The 17,991-nt window shown below is 37.4% G+C and overlaps 2 protein-coding genes across 6 annotated transcripts in view; one reads left to right on the top strand and one right to left on the bottom strand.

Annotated features, from left to right (window-relative positions):
• ZDHHC17 (zinc finger DHHC-type containing 17) overlaps nt 1-7,874 on the top strand; it is a 111,568-nt gene extending 103,694 nt beyond the window's left edge. For 3 of the 4 annotated variants that reach the window (XM_027842524.1, XM_027842525.1, XM_027842522.1), the window contains 4 exons: nt 899-982; nt 2,766-2,923; nt 3,905-3,999; nt 6,294-7,873. In XM_027842524.1, coding sequence (XP_027698325.1) covers nt 899-982; nt 2,766-2,923; nt 3,905-3,999; nt 6,294-6,432 — 476 coding nt within the window. In that variant the 3' untranslated portion in view covers nt 6,433-7,873. Of the gene's footprint in view, nt 1-898; nt 983-2,765; nt 2,924-3,904; nt 4,000-6,293 lie in introns of all 4 variants that reach the window. The other variant, XM_027842523.1, reaches the window with a different exon arrangement.
• A 4,750-nt stretch (nt 7,875-12,624) lies between these two features.
• Nucleotides 12,625-17,991, bottom strand: part of CSRP2 (cysteine and glycine rich protein 2) — a 28,463-nt gene continuing 23,096 nt past the window's right edge. For both annotated transcript variants that reach the window (XM_027842452.1, XM_027842451.1), the window contains exons 4-6: nt 15,616-15,745; nt 13,803-13,896; nt 12,625-12,999 (exon numbers count right to left, since the gene is read on the bottom strand). In XM_027842452.1, the coding sequence (XP_027698253.1) occupies nt 12,923-12,999; nt 13,803-13,896; nt 15,616-15,745 (301 nt within the window). In that variant the 3' untranslated portion in view covers nt 12,625-12,922. The remainder of the gene's footprint in view (nt 13,000-13,802; nt 13,897-15,615; nt 15,746-17,991) is intronic.

Here is a 17,991-nt window from a genome sequence, read left to right as displayed (position 1 = left end):
AGATCATCTACTCCAACCTCCTCCTTTATTAACAGAAAAACTGAGCTGCTGGGCCCTGCCTTTATCCACTGTCCCCTCCCTTCCCTCAGCCATGCAGAAGCCCTTTTCCTGGTTGTCCTGCCTAAGGCATCTTAGTTAGGAGAGAAATCATTAGGTTGAAAGAGAAGTTGGAAAGTCAGTGCTCAAGAAGAATCTTGTTTTTTGGGAGAATTCAAACATTGCTGTAGCCCCCATATGATGCCTGAATTCTCATTATTTTATACTATTACCCAGTAATGAGATTGCAAAGAGTGAAAATACAGTGTTTATTGAAAGAATAATATACTCAGAGGATGAAAAGAGTAAAAGAAATAAATTTCTTTCATCTCCAATATGTGATAGTCAGATTGGAGGAAGATTGGTCAAGTATTGTCAGGAGAGATGGCCACCAGAAGAGTGTTACATAGTGAAGAGAAAACAAATGAAAAAGAAAATCAGTGGCGATAATAGGGAACATGGTATCCAAGAAAGGCACAGATATGGAAAGAGACACTTTTGGAAAATTGACTAATGAATTTCTATTTAAATAGTGTTAATTAACTTATCTCTCTCTCCCCCCTCCCCAGAGAGTAAGAGAGAATCTTTAGAGTGTTTTTTCTTTGCTTCATTAGGAATATTTTTCCAGTATGAATGGGACAGTTATATTTTCATATGTAATAATGAAGATTTCTTATTGCTTTGAGAGCCTTCAGATCATTGTTTTCAAAAATATTATTATAACGTAGCATGCCAATTTCAGTGGTTGTTCTGAACCATCTCCATTTTGTATTATATGCCAAGAAAATTTATCCATCTCTAGGTTGATGTTTGAATTTTTTCTTAGGGTTAGAAATTGAATGCTTCTTGTGTTACTCCCTAGGAGCAGGCAACCATCGCTACTTCATGGGCTATTTGTTCTTCTTGCTCTTTATGATCTGCTGGATGATTTATGGTTGTATTTCTTGTGAGTATAAATACTGTCTTACTTTCTTAAAAGTTGTGGGGCAGCTAGGTGGTGCAGTGGATAGAGCACCAGCCCTGGAGTCAGGAAGACCTGAGTTCAAATCCGGCCTCAGACACATAACACTTAACTAGCTGTGTGACACTGGGCAAGTCACTTAACCCCATTGCCTAGCCAAAAAAAACAAAAACAAAAACACAAAAAAAACCACAAAAACTTTCTTAAAAGTTAAATTTCCAGTTGTTGCTTAGGTACTATTAGATTGTATGTCCATATTATTAAACCATATGTTTATTGGTAATGTTCATGCACCATATCTTTTTGAAGGTTTCAGCATGACATAAATAAAACAAAGTTAATATTTTATATTTTTTAAGCCTCAGAAATCACGAAATGAACAATATAGTTTGTATTGCATGGTAGTTGCTAAAGCAGCAAAAAAGTGACCAATTGTTACTTTTTTTTTTTAAGAGTTATTAGAACTACCTTTTAAATGTAATTATGACTAAGCTTAGTCCCAGAGAGGAATTGAGAAAATTCATCTCTCTCCATGGGCATGGACTATGTTAAATGTTACTAGATGCGGTTGATGTTCTGGTTGATTTTGCTGAACCCCCCTCCCCCCACCATGTTTTATAAGAAATGACTTATTGGGTGGGGGCAGAATATATTTCGAAATAAAAACCAAAAGCATCAATAAAAGAAAATAAAAGAAGGAAGTCCTCTTTGATGTGACAGAATTTATAAAAACTTCCAGGTAGAGTTCTGACATTTTTTATTATCCTTAGTGAAAAAAATATTTTGCAGAGGTAAGAGGTAAATAGTATATTTATAAATCCTGAAATGTAATTGAAAACGAGGCATGGGTTTTTCTCAGGTATTTTAAAATTTATTAGCAAAAAAATACTTTTTTTTAGCATCAGTTTAATTCATCTGGTAACAGTTGCGATATCATGACGGAAATGTCAGAAGGATGGGTCATCGCCTTCTGAAAATCATTTGAAAGAGGCTTAAATGAAGAAGTCAGTTATTGGGGCAGCTAGGTGGCACACTGGATAGAGTACCGGCCATGAAGTCAGGAGGACCTGAGTTCAAATCCGGCCTCAGACCAAACACTTGACACTTACTAGATGTGTAACCCTAGGCAAGTCACTTAACCCCAGTTGCCTTTTAAAAAGAAAAAAAAAAAAGGAAGTCAGTTATGATACTTCAGAGTGGTAGATATCAAAGTTTGACAGCAATTGGCATAGAAAGATGTGTTTCTGCAAGGTTTGAAAAAATCTGTGCAAGGCAATTTCCTAATTTTTTCCCTCCCCTCTCCACACCCCCCAGACAAGTAAGTAGCATCTTCTAGGAAAGATAGACACACAATCCCAATATATAGTTCAAGAAGTTGTAACAGCTTTACTTAGAAGTAGCTGTCATAATGAGCAAGTGAAAGTCTTTCCTCTTCTCTGTATAATGAGCTAATTGAGGCTCCTAAGCAAGTCTGAAGCATCTTTGGATTATCGAAAGAAAACATAATTGCAAACTTTTTCCAAGTGTTTGCATATATGCAGCTTAGATCAAAATGATCATTGCATGACAAAGAGGAATAACTTACCAATTTTAAATGGCTTCTGGTCTCTAGTTATAGTTTTAATACTTTTTCCATGAATATGTCAAACTTTTTTATTAGTAATAGACACGTGTTGTTTATGAAAAATGTCAGTAAAAAAACCTTTTTTAATAGTATCTTCAGAACAGTGCCCAGCAACTTCTGCTTCTGCTTCTGCTTCTGTTACAGATTGGGGCATCCACTGTGAGACTACTTACACAAAGGATGGATTTTGGACATACATTACTCAGATTGCCACATGTTCACCTTGGATGTTTTGGATGTTCCTGAACAGTATTTTTCACTTCATGTGGGTAGCCGTATTACTCATGTGTCAGATGTATCAGGTATGAGAAAGTCATTCACTGTGATTCATTTGTGATTGATCTATAGCTGGAAGAGACCTTATAGGACAACCAAAAGCAAATAAATTTAAATAGATTTTTTCCCTCTCATCTTTATCATCTGGGATATTAATCTATTAAAATACTTTCTAATTGTTCTCCTTGCCTTACTTATTTCCCCTCTCCAATCTTTCCTGTACTTCTTAGCAGCTAAAATGATATTCTTTTTTTTAAGCATCAATAATGAAGTATATTATTATACTGATCTCCAGCAAACTTCTTGTGTGTATCAAGTTCTTTTCCTCCGTACCTCTCTGAATTTCCATGTACACATCATTTTCATTTATATGTTTGCCCATCATATATCAAAAGTCACTGATCAAAGTTTTATGGATGAAAAGAAGGGGCACAATACAAGTTACTCATTCTCCAGCCACTTAGTATCTCTTCCCTGACCCCATTGTCTTTCCTGGCAGATGACAGAGTCTGATGCCTTCTTTCTTTTTTTTTTCCTTCCCATTTTTGTGAATCTTTTTTTTTTTTAATTTTCACGTTCGTCATGTTGTAAAAAAGGATTAGAACCAATGGGGGGAACTACAAGAAAGAAAAAACACAGCAGAAAAAAGAGAGCAAATAGTATGCTTTGATCTGCATTGTGACTCCGTAGTTCTTTTTCTAGATGTGGATACTGTAAAATGATACTCTTAAAGCACAGATTTGACTACATTACTTCTATACTTAGGCCAGCCCCTCTAAATGTCCACTTGATCCTCTCCTCTCCCAATTTTTCCAATAGATTGCAACCTAAATCATCTCCCCACATCTCTAAATCTTCAAACTGTCTTAGACTGTTTAGCTTTTGTGTCTCCTGCATCTAATCCAGTGCTTCCCCCTTCTTAATTAAGCACATAAGAAATGTTTATTGATCAAAAATTTATTTAAATGTCCAGATGAATTAATAGTTTAATTTTTTCTTTCTCATAGATATCATGTTTAGGTATTACTACAAATGAAAGGATGAATGCCAGAAGATATAAGCACTTTAAAGTTACAACAACATCTATTGAAAGCCCATTCAAGTAAGCAAATATGACTGTATTTTGTATGTTTTCCTTTATTTTGCTAGATTTTTGTAAGATTTTTTTTTACTGTTTAGCAGATTTCCTATAGATAATTCAGATAATTTAGCATCTAGGAATTTATGTCTGAAGCTGAGTTGTAAATTGTAACATTGGAAATTTGCTTTTCCATGGGAATGCTTCTTTTTGCCCTTGATATTGTAGTCTAAAATTTCTTGCAGAAATATTGCTAGTATTCTGGGTAAATTTTCCCTCAGAATTAATTGCATTTAATTTAATGGTGTCTGATGGCAGAAGTAAATTCAAATTTTATGATCCTGTCAGTGACATGTTTTGGTGTCTAAATAGAAATGAATGACTTCCATTGTGTCCTTGAATGTTAGCGTGGGCTCTTTGCATTCAGATCCACTTTGTTACATTCCTATCTTCATCTTCCTTTAAACAAAAACTAAAAGCTAACAGACCTAAGAAAGGAAAACTTAAAAAGACTAAGACTTCTCTCCTGGGGAGAATTGATTGTGGAAATAAACCAACCTCTTTTGCAGAGTTGTAATTGAGAGCTTGAACCTCCATATTCTTGTCCCTCTTACTATTTGTTTATTTTCGTGGTCATTTTTTTAACTATCTGCCAGGTGCATGTTTGTGCCTATTTTGTCTTATGCATTTTACCTAAGTTTTGAAGAAATTTATTTCCTTCAGTTGCTAAAATCTTTGTGATTTTTTTTCATTTATTTATTGGGATTTTTTTTTTCCAGACCAATCATTGAATAACCTGGGAAAGCTGTTATGCAAATAGCCCTTGACACAATCTAACTATTAAAGAAATGTATATTAAAACCATTTATGGCATTTTTATGTACCTATTAAACTAGTAAAACTAAGAAAAATGATAAAATTGAATTTTATAAGTGAGTAGACAGATCGACTGACTCGTTGATTTTGTCTTTGTGAATAGCAGTCGGGTGACATTTAGCAACTAGGTGTTACAGTAGCTAGAGCACTGAGCCTGGAGTCAGGAAGACCTGAGTTCAAATCTGGCCTCAGACACTTACTAGGTGTGTGACAGTAGGCAAGTAACAACCCTGTTTGCCTCAGTTTCCTCATCTTTAAAATGAGTGGAAAAAGGAAATGGCAACCACCTTAGTAGCTTTGCCAAGAAAACCCTAAATGGAATCATGAACAGTTGAACACAACTGAAACAACAAAAAACATTTAACAGTATAACAACAAATTGTCCATTTTGGTTGACCCAGTTTAGTGGTTGCTTTTTTTTTTGTTTGTTTTGCTTTGTGTTTTTGGTGAGGCAATTGGGCTTAAGTGACTTGCCCAGGGTCACACAGTTGGTAAGTGTCAAGTGTCTGGTCTGAGACTGGATTTGAACTCATGTCCTCCTGACTCCAGGGCCGGTGCTTTATCCACTGTGCCACCTAGCTGCCCCGTAGTGGTTAGACTAGATCCCTAATGAAAGAAGGAATATGAAAAAAAAGATTACCTAATAGTTGGCAGTTTTAAAGCCCTTTATATGCTGTACCTTATCTCACTTGATTCTTACCACTCTTGTGGGATAGCTGGTAAAAACAAAATTCTTCTTTTACAGTTAAGGAAATTGAGACTTAGTTGGAATGATTTATTTAGTGTCACACATGCAGAAAAGGGCTCCAATGTAAGACTTGTGATCCTAAATCCAAGTGCCCTTTCCATTGTACCCCATTGCTTCCCAGAATGGTATGTAGCTCCATGGCCTCTATTTTGAGAGTAACTAAAAGACCTGCCTGAAAATCTTTTACTTACCTAAAAGAGTTCTCTTTCACCAATAGATCTGTCTTTGAAAAGTTACCATCACTAGCTGTTGAGAGGAAGGAAATTTGTTTTAGTAGCTACAACACAGATACTTTTTAAAAATTGATAGCTTTTATTTTTATATAACCTTCATTTCCAAAGTTACCTCTTCCTCCCCTCCCCAGAGAACCATCCATTGTAACAAATTTTTTAGAAAATAGGTGAAAAAAAAGAGAAAGTAGTTCAGCAAAACTAACCAACATGTCACCCAAATCTGGTAGTTTATGTATGCCATGTTACATGCCTGTAGTATATATCTCTCACCACCCCATCTTCCCCCAATTTCTGTCTTCTTTGGACCCAGGCTAGGTCATTGTAATTATCCAGTGTTCCATTTCATCTGACAATAGCCATCTTAAAGTTGCAGAAGATGCTTAACAATAGATAAAGCAGTGGTTTGGGCTCCTGAAGTGGAGTATTCCACTAATGGGGTATTTTGTGCTTTTGTTTCCTAGCCATGGATGTCTAAGAAACGTTATAGACTTCTTTGAATTCCGATGCTGTGGCCTCTTTCGTCCTGTCATTGTGGACTGGACTAGACAGTATACAATAGAGTACGACCAAATTTCAGGATCTGGCTACCAGCTTGTGTAGCACCCTCTTTAACCTGTGAGCGAGTCTTCTCTGAGTGACGCCTGGAAATCGTGTCTGTCTGTTTCTCTCACTCGAATCCACACCCTTCGAACAATAGCATGCTCTGTGTAGGGCTAACCCCGAATCTTACAGCACCTTCTCTTCGTCGCTTTATTAATAAAAGCAAGCATGGACAGAACACACTGCCACTGCTGAAAAAGGAGAAGAAAGACCATGAGCAGGACAGGTCTCGTCTTCATGTGGGATTTCACCGCGTCCTCACCTCTTTGGTTTTCATTCTTGTAATACTCTACACAAGAAGCACCACTTGATTAAAAAGTTGGCAGTTGCTACACAGATCAGAAATACTCGATTCAAGTGAAGTTAAGATTTGTAGTAAAATACTATATTTGATGATGCAGGTTGATGTTAATAACATTGTATTTAGTTGTAGTGCTGGGGTCTTAATTCACTTGAGTATTATGTACATTGAAAAATGTACATTGGAAGACTGTGATGAAAATCATGTCATTTTATTTGGGATCCACTGTAAGACTGCTATTGAAGAATGAATGGCACAAGAAAATAATGTTCACAAGAAGTGTGCTGCATATGGTTTATTCCTATCAGCTGATATAAAGCTGATCTATTTATAGTACAGTAAAATAATTGTAAACACTTTTTTCTGAGGTTGTGTGGTCTGATAATACCTTGCATGAGTACAGTAAGTCAGTTTCCTTTGTTTAAGCTTAAAAGCCCTTTTACAACAGTGCATGATATGCCTCTGAATGTGTATGTTAGAAGATATGATCCAATGAACAATAAATTGGAATTTAATTTGATATGTTGAATATCATAGCAACAGTTTTCAAAATTATGTTACCTGAACACTGGAAATAGTCCAAATACAAAAACACACGCAAACCTCCCCCCAAAAAACAAACAGAACAAAACAAAGGAAAGGTGACATTTTCAAGGAAAACCATATAAGTAGAATCAAAGAAGTGAGTGAAAAAGCTCAGTGACCTAAAGAAATGGCTTTCTTTCCTTTCAGTTCCATGTTGCAATATAAATTGTAAGCATAATAATGAAATTCAGCAAAAAGGAGATGATCCCTGCAGATAGCATATGTGAATAATAGTTGTTCATTCTGGTAACGATGGCTTGTCAGCAAGTGGAAGTTAGCCCCTAAAAAATAGCTAAATGTTCACAAATTGAATATGTTTTAAAAAAATTTTTAAGCTATCTGAAAGAATTTCAGAAAGGCTTTTTACTGTTTGATGTGATGCACTGATCATTTTTGGTTACAGCATTTCATTATACTCACGGTGAACTTTAATTCACTGCTTTCTTAACTATTGTTTACAGAGTAAGACTTGGTTGAGTCCTCTTAAGTGCTGTAGCAAACTAGTGGTTCGAGAAACCTGTGAGAAGAAACGGGGGAGGGGTGGGAGGGAGGGGAGGCTGATAACAGATCCTAGACCAGTGTAAAGAATGTGTATCTGTATATAAATAATTTATCAAATAGTTTTCTCTTTGTGAGTGTGTGTGGTAGTATATTTAAAATTGCTCATTTCATTTTATCCAACCAAAAAGAATAGGAAAATATCTAATGAGCTCCTAGTGATGTTCAGTATTGCTGTGAATAGGCATTATACCCCACAAGTTCACTGCATGTCTTATGCTTGGTAAAATTAGCATTTCCTGTAATACGGAAATTACAGGTATTAAAGCAATCTAGTGGTATTCCCGCCCCTTGCCTTAGTAAGAGGAGCAGTGAAATTGTAAATAGTTAATGTTCAGTATTTGCAAGTACCATTTTTTTCTCTAGCTGTTTCTTTTATCACAAGACACACAGCAAAAATGCAACTTTAAAACCTGAAAGTTTTAATATTGGAAAATTGACATCTATATTTTATTTTTAGAAAGAGAAGAGATGTGTAGGTGGCAACAGAACTGTACCATTTTGTCATAGAAGGTCAAACAACTGGTGAATTTTAAAAATGTCTCTGCTATTTTTAATTATTCATTGGGGGGAAACCTCAGATAATTTTTTTAATTCAAAAGTTATTTATAAAATGCTAGAATTTATTATTTTAACTTTTTATATTTTGAGTCAATTCACATAACGACTCAGTTGCAATTTTTACATTTTTATCAATGGTTGAGAAACAATGTATAAATGTAAGTGGTTTGACCAAATTTGGATGAGTATTGTTACCATGGCCTTTCTCTGTGGTACAATATTCTTTCTATATGTTTAAAAAAAAAAACAAAAAGACTAGATGAGCTTGTCTTTCAGAATAATAGAAATGTCCATTGAATTCACAAGTACTTAGAAAAATATTCTGGATTTAGGGCAAATGCTGATATTTATCTTTCATCTCACAGTGCAGTGAGATCTCTAATCCTGAAATGGTCAGAAGGCCAAGAGCCAACTATGCAGCAGTGTACCGTCCATATAATTATTTTAGGGGCCTTATTTGTAGGGAACCCACTTACCCACTTCAACAATTTTGTGTGAAGTTGATCCAGACCAAGAATAGTTCAGATCAGCTGCATTGGACACATTTTAAGTAAGTAGGAATTTAGTCAGTCTCAGCCCTGAATGTGTATCATTTCTTTGAAGGTTTTTATGTTCTTGTGCCCACTCAAGTTAATTTGAAATACTAATGTGCACAATACTGCATCACTACATCTTAGCTATGGATATTTTGGTTTTATATTTTGTTTATTTATAACTGTGCCAAGTATCATTTTACTACTGTCAGGATCTTGTTGTGTTACATTGTGGAACAAAAACCCTGTAAAATGTTTAATAAATTAGCTCTCCTTACATAAATTAAATCTGTCAGATTTTTGTAAATTATTAATCAAATAAATATTGACTATTAAATATATGTTTGCCTTGTGATTTCATTATCCCTCCTACCCCCAAAAGATTCAAGATGGTTTCTTTGGCCAAGCAAATTGAAAGATGGATCTAAAAGGTCCAATGTATGAAATTCTCATGTTCGTGAATTTATAAAGCTGATAATAAATTTGAATGTGAGGAATTTTGAATTGCTGTTACCATGCTTGGAACCACTGGGTTCCTTCCATGAGCCATTCAGGGCCCCTGACTTTCCAACCTAAGTCTCAATAATTAAGCTCTGGTTCAAATGCATAGCTTTCTCCAAATGTGATAAAGGCTTATCTTCTGTTTCTTGGGAAAGTATACACTCCTACCCCCCACCCAAAAAAAAGGCATCTTGAGTCAGTAGGATCCTGGTAGAAACAGTGAAAGTACTATCTTAACCTTCATATGGTACGTAGCCAAGCAAAGCTTTTTAATGATAATGGAACATGGCAAGTTTTCAATTTGAAGTGTATAAGTGCCTCCTATGTGCCAGGCCCTGGGGATACAAAAAAGAGACAGAAGACAGCCGCCACCCCCAAGGAATTTTACATGATGTCATACAAATGTAAACAAGCTATATACGTAATAAATGGGAAATAACAGAGAAGCCTCTAGAATTAAGAGGGGTTGGGGAAGTATTCCTGTAGAAGGTGGTATTTTAGTGGTACCTATAGGAAGCTGGGGAGCTCAGTATTTGGAGTGGAGGAGGAAAACCATTCCAAGCATGGGGGACAGAATACCCAGAGCTAAGAAATGGAATGTCTTATTCATGGAGCAGCCAGGAGGCCAGTGTCACTGGATCAAAGAGTATGCATTGAGCATGCAAGGTTTAAGAAGTGTAAGAAGAGGGGGGCAGCTAGGTGGCGCAGTGGATAGAGTACTGGCCCTGGAGTCAGGAGGACCTAAGTTCTAATCTGGCCTCAGACCAGACACTTGACACTTACCAACTGTGTGACCCTGGGCAAGTCACTTAACCCCAATTGCCAAAAACAAACAAAACCCCTCTCCCCCCCAAAAAAAGAAGTGTAAGAAGACTGGAAAGAGGTAGGAGATGAGGTTATGAAGGGCTTTGCATGCCAAACCATTTTGTATTTACTCCTATAGGCAATAGGAAGCCACTGGAATAGCAGGTGACATGATGAGACCTGCGCTTGAGGAAAATCACTTTGGTGACTTAATGGAGAATGTATTGGAGTAGGGAGAGACCTGAGGCAGGCAAATCCACTAGCAAGCTATCTCAAGGGTCTCTAAGCAGCAGGGAGAGGAGGTCCAGCTTTCCCAGCCATGTGGGCTAGGTTCAAACAGTGCAATAAGGTTTTCACCCAATTCCCATGACTGAATGAAGTTTTTTCACAAGACACAAATTGGACTAGACCCATATTTGAATAGAAAGGGAATTAAGCTAGCTCCAGAACTGCCTCACAAGATGGAGTCAGTGTGATTCACTCAATTCCTACTACCACTTGCTGTCCTAATCCCCTCAATTCTCTCAACTAAGTTTTAACCTTTAGCTAGACAGATTCATCTCTAAGAAACTTACATGAAACGTATGTCGTCCCCTGCAAGTATTCTATTTTCACGTTCAAGTACTCCCAAATTTATCTGATCAGATTTTTTTTTTCATTCTCTATGCCTTACTACTCCTATTCTTTGTCACTATGACCTCTAATCTCTCCAGCCCTCAGGACTTTCATGGGCCATCAACTCCTGCTCTGGCCACACTCTCCTCTCTTCACAGTCTCAACTTCTTGGTGAACCAGTTCAGTTCTATGATCTGCTCTTGATTCTCTTGGTCCTGAGTTGTCTTAGAGGGTCATCAAACCCAAATTCTGTATGTTATCATCACTTGCATGCTTCACTACTACCTAGTGTTGTTGGAAAAACACTAAAGGAAGTGACTAAGTCCACTACAAATTTCTATCTGGACCCTCACTATAGCAAGACAATCCTACCCTCTCCTCTCTGTATCATCTCACATCCCTCTGACATCATCTCCAATCTCTATGTAGAAGTGGTCCTCAACAAGACCAACCCCCTACATATACCCGTAATCTTTTCTCCTTTTGTCTTCTCTCGTGGATTGCTGCCAATATTCAATCTCAGCCTACCTACAACTGCCATAAAAACACCCATCTCCTTATCCTTAATTGTCACAAAATCCTACCAGCCCCACTAGCTTTTTTCCTTCCCTTTCTCAGCCAAACTCCTAGGGGAGAAAAATCCAGTCAGTGCCTTACATTTCCTCTACTCTCATTCTCTTTTAAACCCTCTGGAATCTGTCTTTTATCCTCAAAATTAAAATAAATATTCAATTGAAATTGACCTTTCCAGACTTATCCATCAATGGTGTCTTAACTGTGAAATCCTTTCCTCAGTCCTCTTCCTTCTTATTTTCTCTGTAACATTTCACATTGTTAATCTTCCCATCCATGATACACTCTCAGGGTTTTCATTGACCCTGTTCTTTTGGTTCTCCTCCAACTTGTCTAACTTTTCAGTTTTTTGCTGAATTTTCATCCATACACACCCAACAAATATGGCTGTGACTCAGCATTGGCCCTCTTCCTTCCCTTGGCAATCTCATCAGCTATCATAAATTTGACATCCTTTGCAGAGGACTCCCAACATCTATAAACCCAGGCCTTCTCTCTCTCCGGATTCAAGTCTCACATTACCAACTTAATACTGGACACATTGAACCACATGTCATATCAAGACCTCAAACTCAACCTGTCAATTATCTTTTCCACAAATCCCATGCCTTTTCCAAACTTCCCAGTGACTATGTTGGATATCATCATCCTTCTTACCCTTTCCTTTCTTCTTACACATGAAACCATGGTCTAGCCATTCTGTTCCACTTGCATTCCTAACGATGCTCTGTCTGCCGTCTCTGTGACTGTGTACTGTCTTCTGTCCTCAAATTGCTCTTCATCTTCACATCTGCATCTTAGCATCTCTGTCTTTCTTCAGGACTCAGCTCAATGGCCACCCTACAGGTCTTTTCTGGTTTCTTCCACTGCTACTGCTTTCCCTTTGGGGGGGGGGGTACCTTGTTGCCTTGTATAAACTTATACGTGTCCATGTTATCTCTCTCATCCAAGTCCATAAGGACTTTTGAAATCTAAGAACGCCTAAATTAAGATGATCTCTAAATTTTCTTTCTAACTTTAAGCTCTATGATCTTCAGAATCATAAAAGTTATTGGGCCTACTGGACTCATTTTGATAATGGGGAAGCATGGGATGGAGACAGTTGCTATTTCCCTCTCAGAATTAGAGCAAAGCTTTTGGGGAAAAAAATACAACTGAAGATCAGAAGCAATAAGAAACTTTATTTAATTAGCAAAATGTTCTTAAAAAAAAGCTAATCAAACACTATGTAGTTAAAATCGGAGTAAATACATACTGAAGCAGAAAGACTCAGAAAGCAGAAAGCAATGCTTTCTTCCTACAAGTTAGTGTCTCCAAATACATAGTAACAAACAGTACACCTAAGCTGGTACTGTTGGTATAATTTTCACAGTAGTTTACTATTAAGAGATTCTCTGTGCCTTGATAGAAGTCTCAGTGCGTGGCGCTGTAGTTCTCATGGTCTTAGATATCTTAGCCTTTACTGTGCATGGACGAGGGCTCCTGCTCCCTGGCCGTAACCAAAACCCTTTGGTCCAAAGTTCTTTGCATAGCAACCTATAAGAAACATGGTAACCAAGAATAAATCCATCAAGCTGTTAGGGTTTTTTGTTGTTGTTGTTGTTTAACCTCCCCACCCCAAGACTCCCAAGTGTATCAAATTACATAAGAATTCCAATTATGCTTTACCTGCCTAACTATCCATGAAAGATACAATGTAGTGAATGCCTACCCCAACCAAGTCAATGTGTGTTTACCAGAATTTTACTTCTGCCATCATGGAGTATGACAAGTAAAGTGGAAAACCACATACACACATGTGTACATATAGGTATATATGTGTGCATACATGTGCATATGTATACAGATCCACATGTATATATGGGTATACAATACACATAACATAATTATGTAACACTACAATTTCACAATTATATAATTACATGCTTAATTATAACATATAATACATAATTATACTTATAATTACATATACAATATATAATTACATACACACACACACATATATATATTCAAACTGTTTAAAACTGGAAATAGGAAGAAACAGCCATCTTGAGGTAGATGAGGTTATCTACCTCAAGGCTTCTTTGGGTATATGTTTTCATAAGACTTATTCTGTAACCTACCCCACATCGTTAAAATGTCACCCTTAACCATTTATGAATGATCATATCTGGAAGTATTGAGGCCAGCTTCATTTTTCTACTGCGTTCTAGCAGACAAACAAATATGGTATCCCAAAATTTTTCAGTTACAGGGAGAACCTGTGTGGAGCATTTATCTGAGTAACAGTAATTAATTCGTTAATAATTAGCAAGTGGTTAAGTGTTCAGTCTTTTTACCTTTGCAATAGATTTCCCCTTCTTTCTCTGTCAGAGTAGTTGACTCAAGACTCTTTCCACACTTGGCACATCGGAAACAATTTTTGTGCCAAGGCTAGAACAGACAAAAAAGTTAGTTACCTATGTGAGAATCTTGCAGCCCTGGATATGACCATGCATTCTGTGAGAGAAGCTCTACCAATACTGTGACTTGTGGGAAGTCATGTAACCTCAAATCAGTTTCCACATCCATAAAATGGGTATGATAATACTTGGACTACTTATTTCACAGGTGGTTGTGAGAATTAATGGAAATGTAACAATTTTAAATACATGAAAAATGTAAATATGAGTTACAAGAAATGGGTCTGCAGTGTTAAAAGGGCTAAAATGAAGCAGATTACTGCTGTCCTTTCTTCCTTTGCTCTAGGCTCTGAGGGAGAGATGCTTTGCTAAGGTCATCTTCTCTACTGGGATTGGCCAGTGCAGGCCCTTCTCTATCATGTGGGAGCTTGGCTAGTTCGTACTCTCTTACCCAAAATTTCTCTCTACAACTGTGGTTGACTCTGCCATCCCCTTAAGCTCTCCTTATAACCTTCTCTTCCTCTTTCACCGCCCAACTCCTAGAGCTGGCTTCTTGCCTGTTTCTTTTCACTTGCCTCACCACCCATTCAGTTCTCAACCCTTTTGAACAGCCTGCAGGTCGTATGCTGTTCAGGCCTGCTTTTGAATCTGGCTAGTATTTTTCTGGGACTACTCTTCTGATCTCTTTACTACTTAAAATCCAGTCGCTTCTTCTCAGTCCTCATCCTCCCCCTCTCTACAACTTCTGACTTCATCAATCATCCCATCCCCCTAGATCAGAGGTTAACTTTGTGCGTATGTGTCTGTGTGTGGGGGGGGGGGGGGGGGGCGGGACACTGTGGCAGCTGAATGAAGCCCATGCTCTTTGTTTCAAAATAATGTTTTTAAATCCACAAGATAAGATACATGGGATTACAAGGGAAACCAATTACAGTGAAATGCAGTTAATAAAGTTAAAAAAAAAACTTGATCCTATGTTAAGAACCCCAATCCTAGATATTCTCTCTTCCCTTGGTTTCCATGACATTATTCTCATTTCATCCTCTTCCCACCTTTTCTGACTACAACTCAAGTTTTCTCAGTTCATCTTCAGTTGGTTCACCATCAACCTCTCATCCCCTAAAATTGGGTGGCCCCCAAAGCTCAGTACTGGGTTCCATCCTCTTCTCTCCCCACAGTATCCCTTAGAGATCTCACTGTTTCAATGCATTCGTTAATCATCTCTATGCAAATACTCCACATATCTCCAATATGTTCCCTTAATTCCAACAGACAGCTAGGTGACACCTCAGAGTGTGGGTCTTAGGGTCAAGAAGACTTGATTCCAGTCTGCTTTAGATACTTTCTAGCTATGTGAACAAGTAACTTGAGCTTTTTCAGCCTCAGTTTCTTCATCTGCAAAAATGGGGAAAATAATAGCATTGACTACACAAGGATGTTATAAGGCAAAAATGAGATACCATATTGCACTTTGCAAACCTTAAGGTGCTGTATAAATGCCAGCTATAATAACACAGTTTAATAAATGAATTATGATAATGTCATCTCCAGCCACAACTACCTAAAAGAAATTCCTTCCTTCCTTTCTTCCTGCAATCAGGGTTAAGTGACTTGCCTAGGGTCACTCAGCTAGTAAGTGTCTGAGGCCAGCCTAGAAGAAATTTCCACGTAGAAATCCCACTAGCATCTCAAATCAACATGTTCAAAAATCTTTACAGAAAAAGTAGGTGAATTCAACAGAGTATCTTACCTTTCCTGCTCCTATTACTTTCTCTGCAGCATACACCGAATCCCCACATCTGGAACACTTCTCCGCTCCTCCAAATTTCTGAGCAAATTTGGAAGTATTTGGATTTGTTGTGGGCCTGTGAGGCTGTACACTTACAGAAGAAGAGAGGGAGGGAAAATCAGGTCAGATTTCCCAAAAGGCACCATAAGAACTACGCAAAGAAAGTGATTAAAGTGTCCCTACTCTTTGACTCAGATATTTCATTGCTAGGTGGATACTCCAAGGAAGTCAATGACAAAAAGAATATATGGGCCACAATATTTAGAGCAGCAATTTTTTTTTTTTGGAGCAAAGAACTGAAACAAAGTAGATGTTCATTAATTAGGGAATGAAACAAATTGTGGTACACGAATGGGATTGAATATTATTAGGCCTTAAGACACAATTATTATGATCAACACAGAAAAGTATGAAAAGACAGAAACTTGCAGAAAGATCTGAACTCATGCAAATGAAGTAAGCAGAACTTGGAAAATATTCATAATTACCACAACAACGTAAATGGAAATTTTGAACAATAACAAAACAATAGAAACTAAATACTGTGAAGTAATAATGTCCAAGTTTGATCCCAAAAAAGAAATATGAGCAGGCACTCCCTTGCCTTTTTAGCAAAAGTCAAGGACCATGTGTGAGAAACTCTACCTATTATGCCGGACCACTTAATGTGCTGGTTTTGCTGAACTGTTTTTGCTACTGTTTTGTTTTTCTTTAAATTAATTCTCCATTGTAAAGGATGGATCTCTAAGAAGGGATATGTTGCAAAATGTAGTTGATGTAAAAAGAAAAGATAGGAATAAAACTTTTTTTTTTTTTTTAAAAATAGTACACTAAAAACCTAATGAATGGGAAGTATCCAATTATGAGTTATGTTGTTTGGTTGTTTCATTCAAGTCTGACTCTTCATTACCCCACCTGGGGCTTTCTTGGCACAGACATTGGAGTGGTTTGCCATTTCCTTCTCCAGTTTATTTTACAGATGAGGAACTGAGGCAAACAGGGTTAAGTGACTTGCCCAGGGTCACACAGTTAGTAAGTGTCTGAGGTCAGATTTGAGTTCATGTCTTCCTGACTCCAGGCCCAGCACTTTATCCTGTGTGCTACTGTTATGGCACAGCATACGAACTTCAAGTCCCCACACCTGGAAGAACTAGTCAGAGAAAGTTTTATTGGACATCTGTAAACTGATACAAAATGAACAGGAAATCTGGAAAACATCTTGTAAATACACTAGGAAAGCCATAAATTGTACCCTACTCTTTCCCCCCTCCTTAATTTGTTACTTTAAAAAAAAATTCCTTCCTTTTTAGATTTTGAGGTCCAGATTTTCTCCCTCCCTACCGTCTGTCTTTCCCCCACCTTCTGAGAAGACAAACAATATGATATCAATTACACTTGTGAAATCATGCAAAGCATATTTCTATATTAGTCATATCGCAAAAAAAAAAAAAAAAGAAAGCAAGAAAGCAAGAAAAGTATACTTCAATTGGCACCCAGAGTTCATCAGTTCTCTCTCTGGACATAGATGGCATTTTTTCATCATTTGGAACTGTCTTGGATCACTGTATTCATCAGAGTAGCCAAGACTTTCAAACAGTGCCTACTCTTTGACCCACTGATATCACTATAAAAGTCCATACCTCCAAAGTCAACGCCAGAAGGAAAGGTCCTACATATACAAAAAAATCTACAATAATACTTTACATGGTAGCAAAGAACTGGAAGGAAGGTTGGTGCCCACTGATTGGGGAATGGCTAAACAAATTGTGGCATATGATTATCAGAGAATATTAACACGCTATAAGAAATAATGTAAAAAATTCAGATAAACTAGGGAAGATTTCAATAAACTAATGCTGAACAAAGTACATACACAGAAATAAGATAATAACTTACACAATGACAAAAGCAACATAAAAGAAAACAACAGTGAAAGATTTCAGAACTCCAATCAATGGAATGACTGATTGTGATTCTTTTAAAAGACCGATAGTGAAGCCTGCCTCCCACTTCTTGGTAAGAGGTGGAAGACTACGGGAGCAAAATGGACAAACCTTCTCAGATGTGACCAACACGTTGGTTTGTTTTGCTTAACCACACTTTTGTGTCCTGAGGGTTTTATTGCATTTGGCAAGGGGCAGCTAGAGACGGTGCAGTGGAAAGAGTGCCCTGCCTAGAGTCAAAAAATCTCAATCTCCTTGAGTTCAAATCTGGCCTCAGGCACTTACTAGCTGCGTGACCCATGGCAAATCACTTAACCTTGTTTGCCTCAGTTCTTCATCTATAAAATGAGGGGGAGAAGAAAATGGCAAATTATTCCAGCCAAGAAAACCCCAA

This window comes from Vombatus ursinus, unplaced genomic scaffold (genome assembly GCF_900497805.2).
Source record: "Vombatus ursinus unplaced genomic scaffold, bare-nosed wombat genome assembly UNPS02014874.1, whole genome shotgun sequence".
NCBI classification, from domain to species: Eukaryota; Metazoa; Chordata; class Mammalia; order Diprotodontia; family Vombatidae; genus Vombatus; species Vombatus ursinus.
This window is presented reverse-complemented; position numbering and strand designations above follow the sequence as displayed.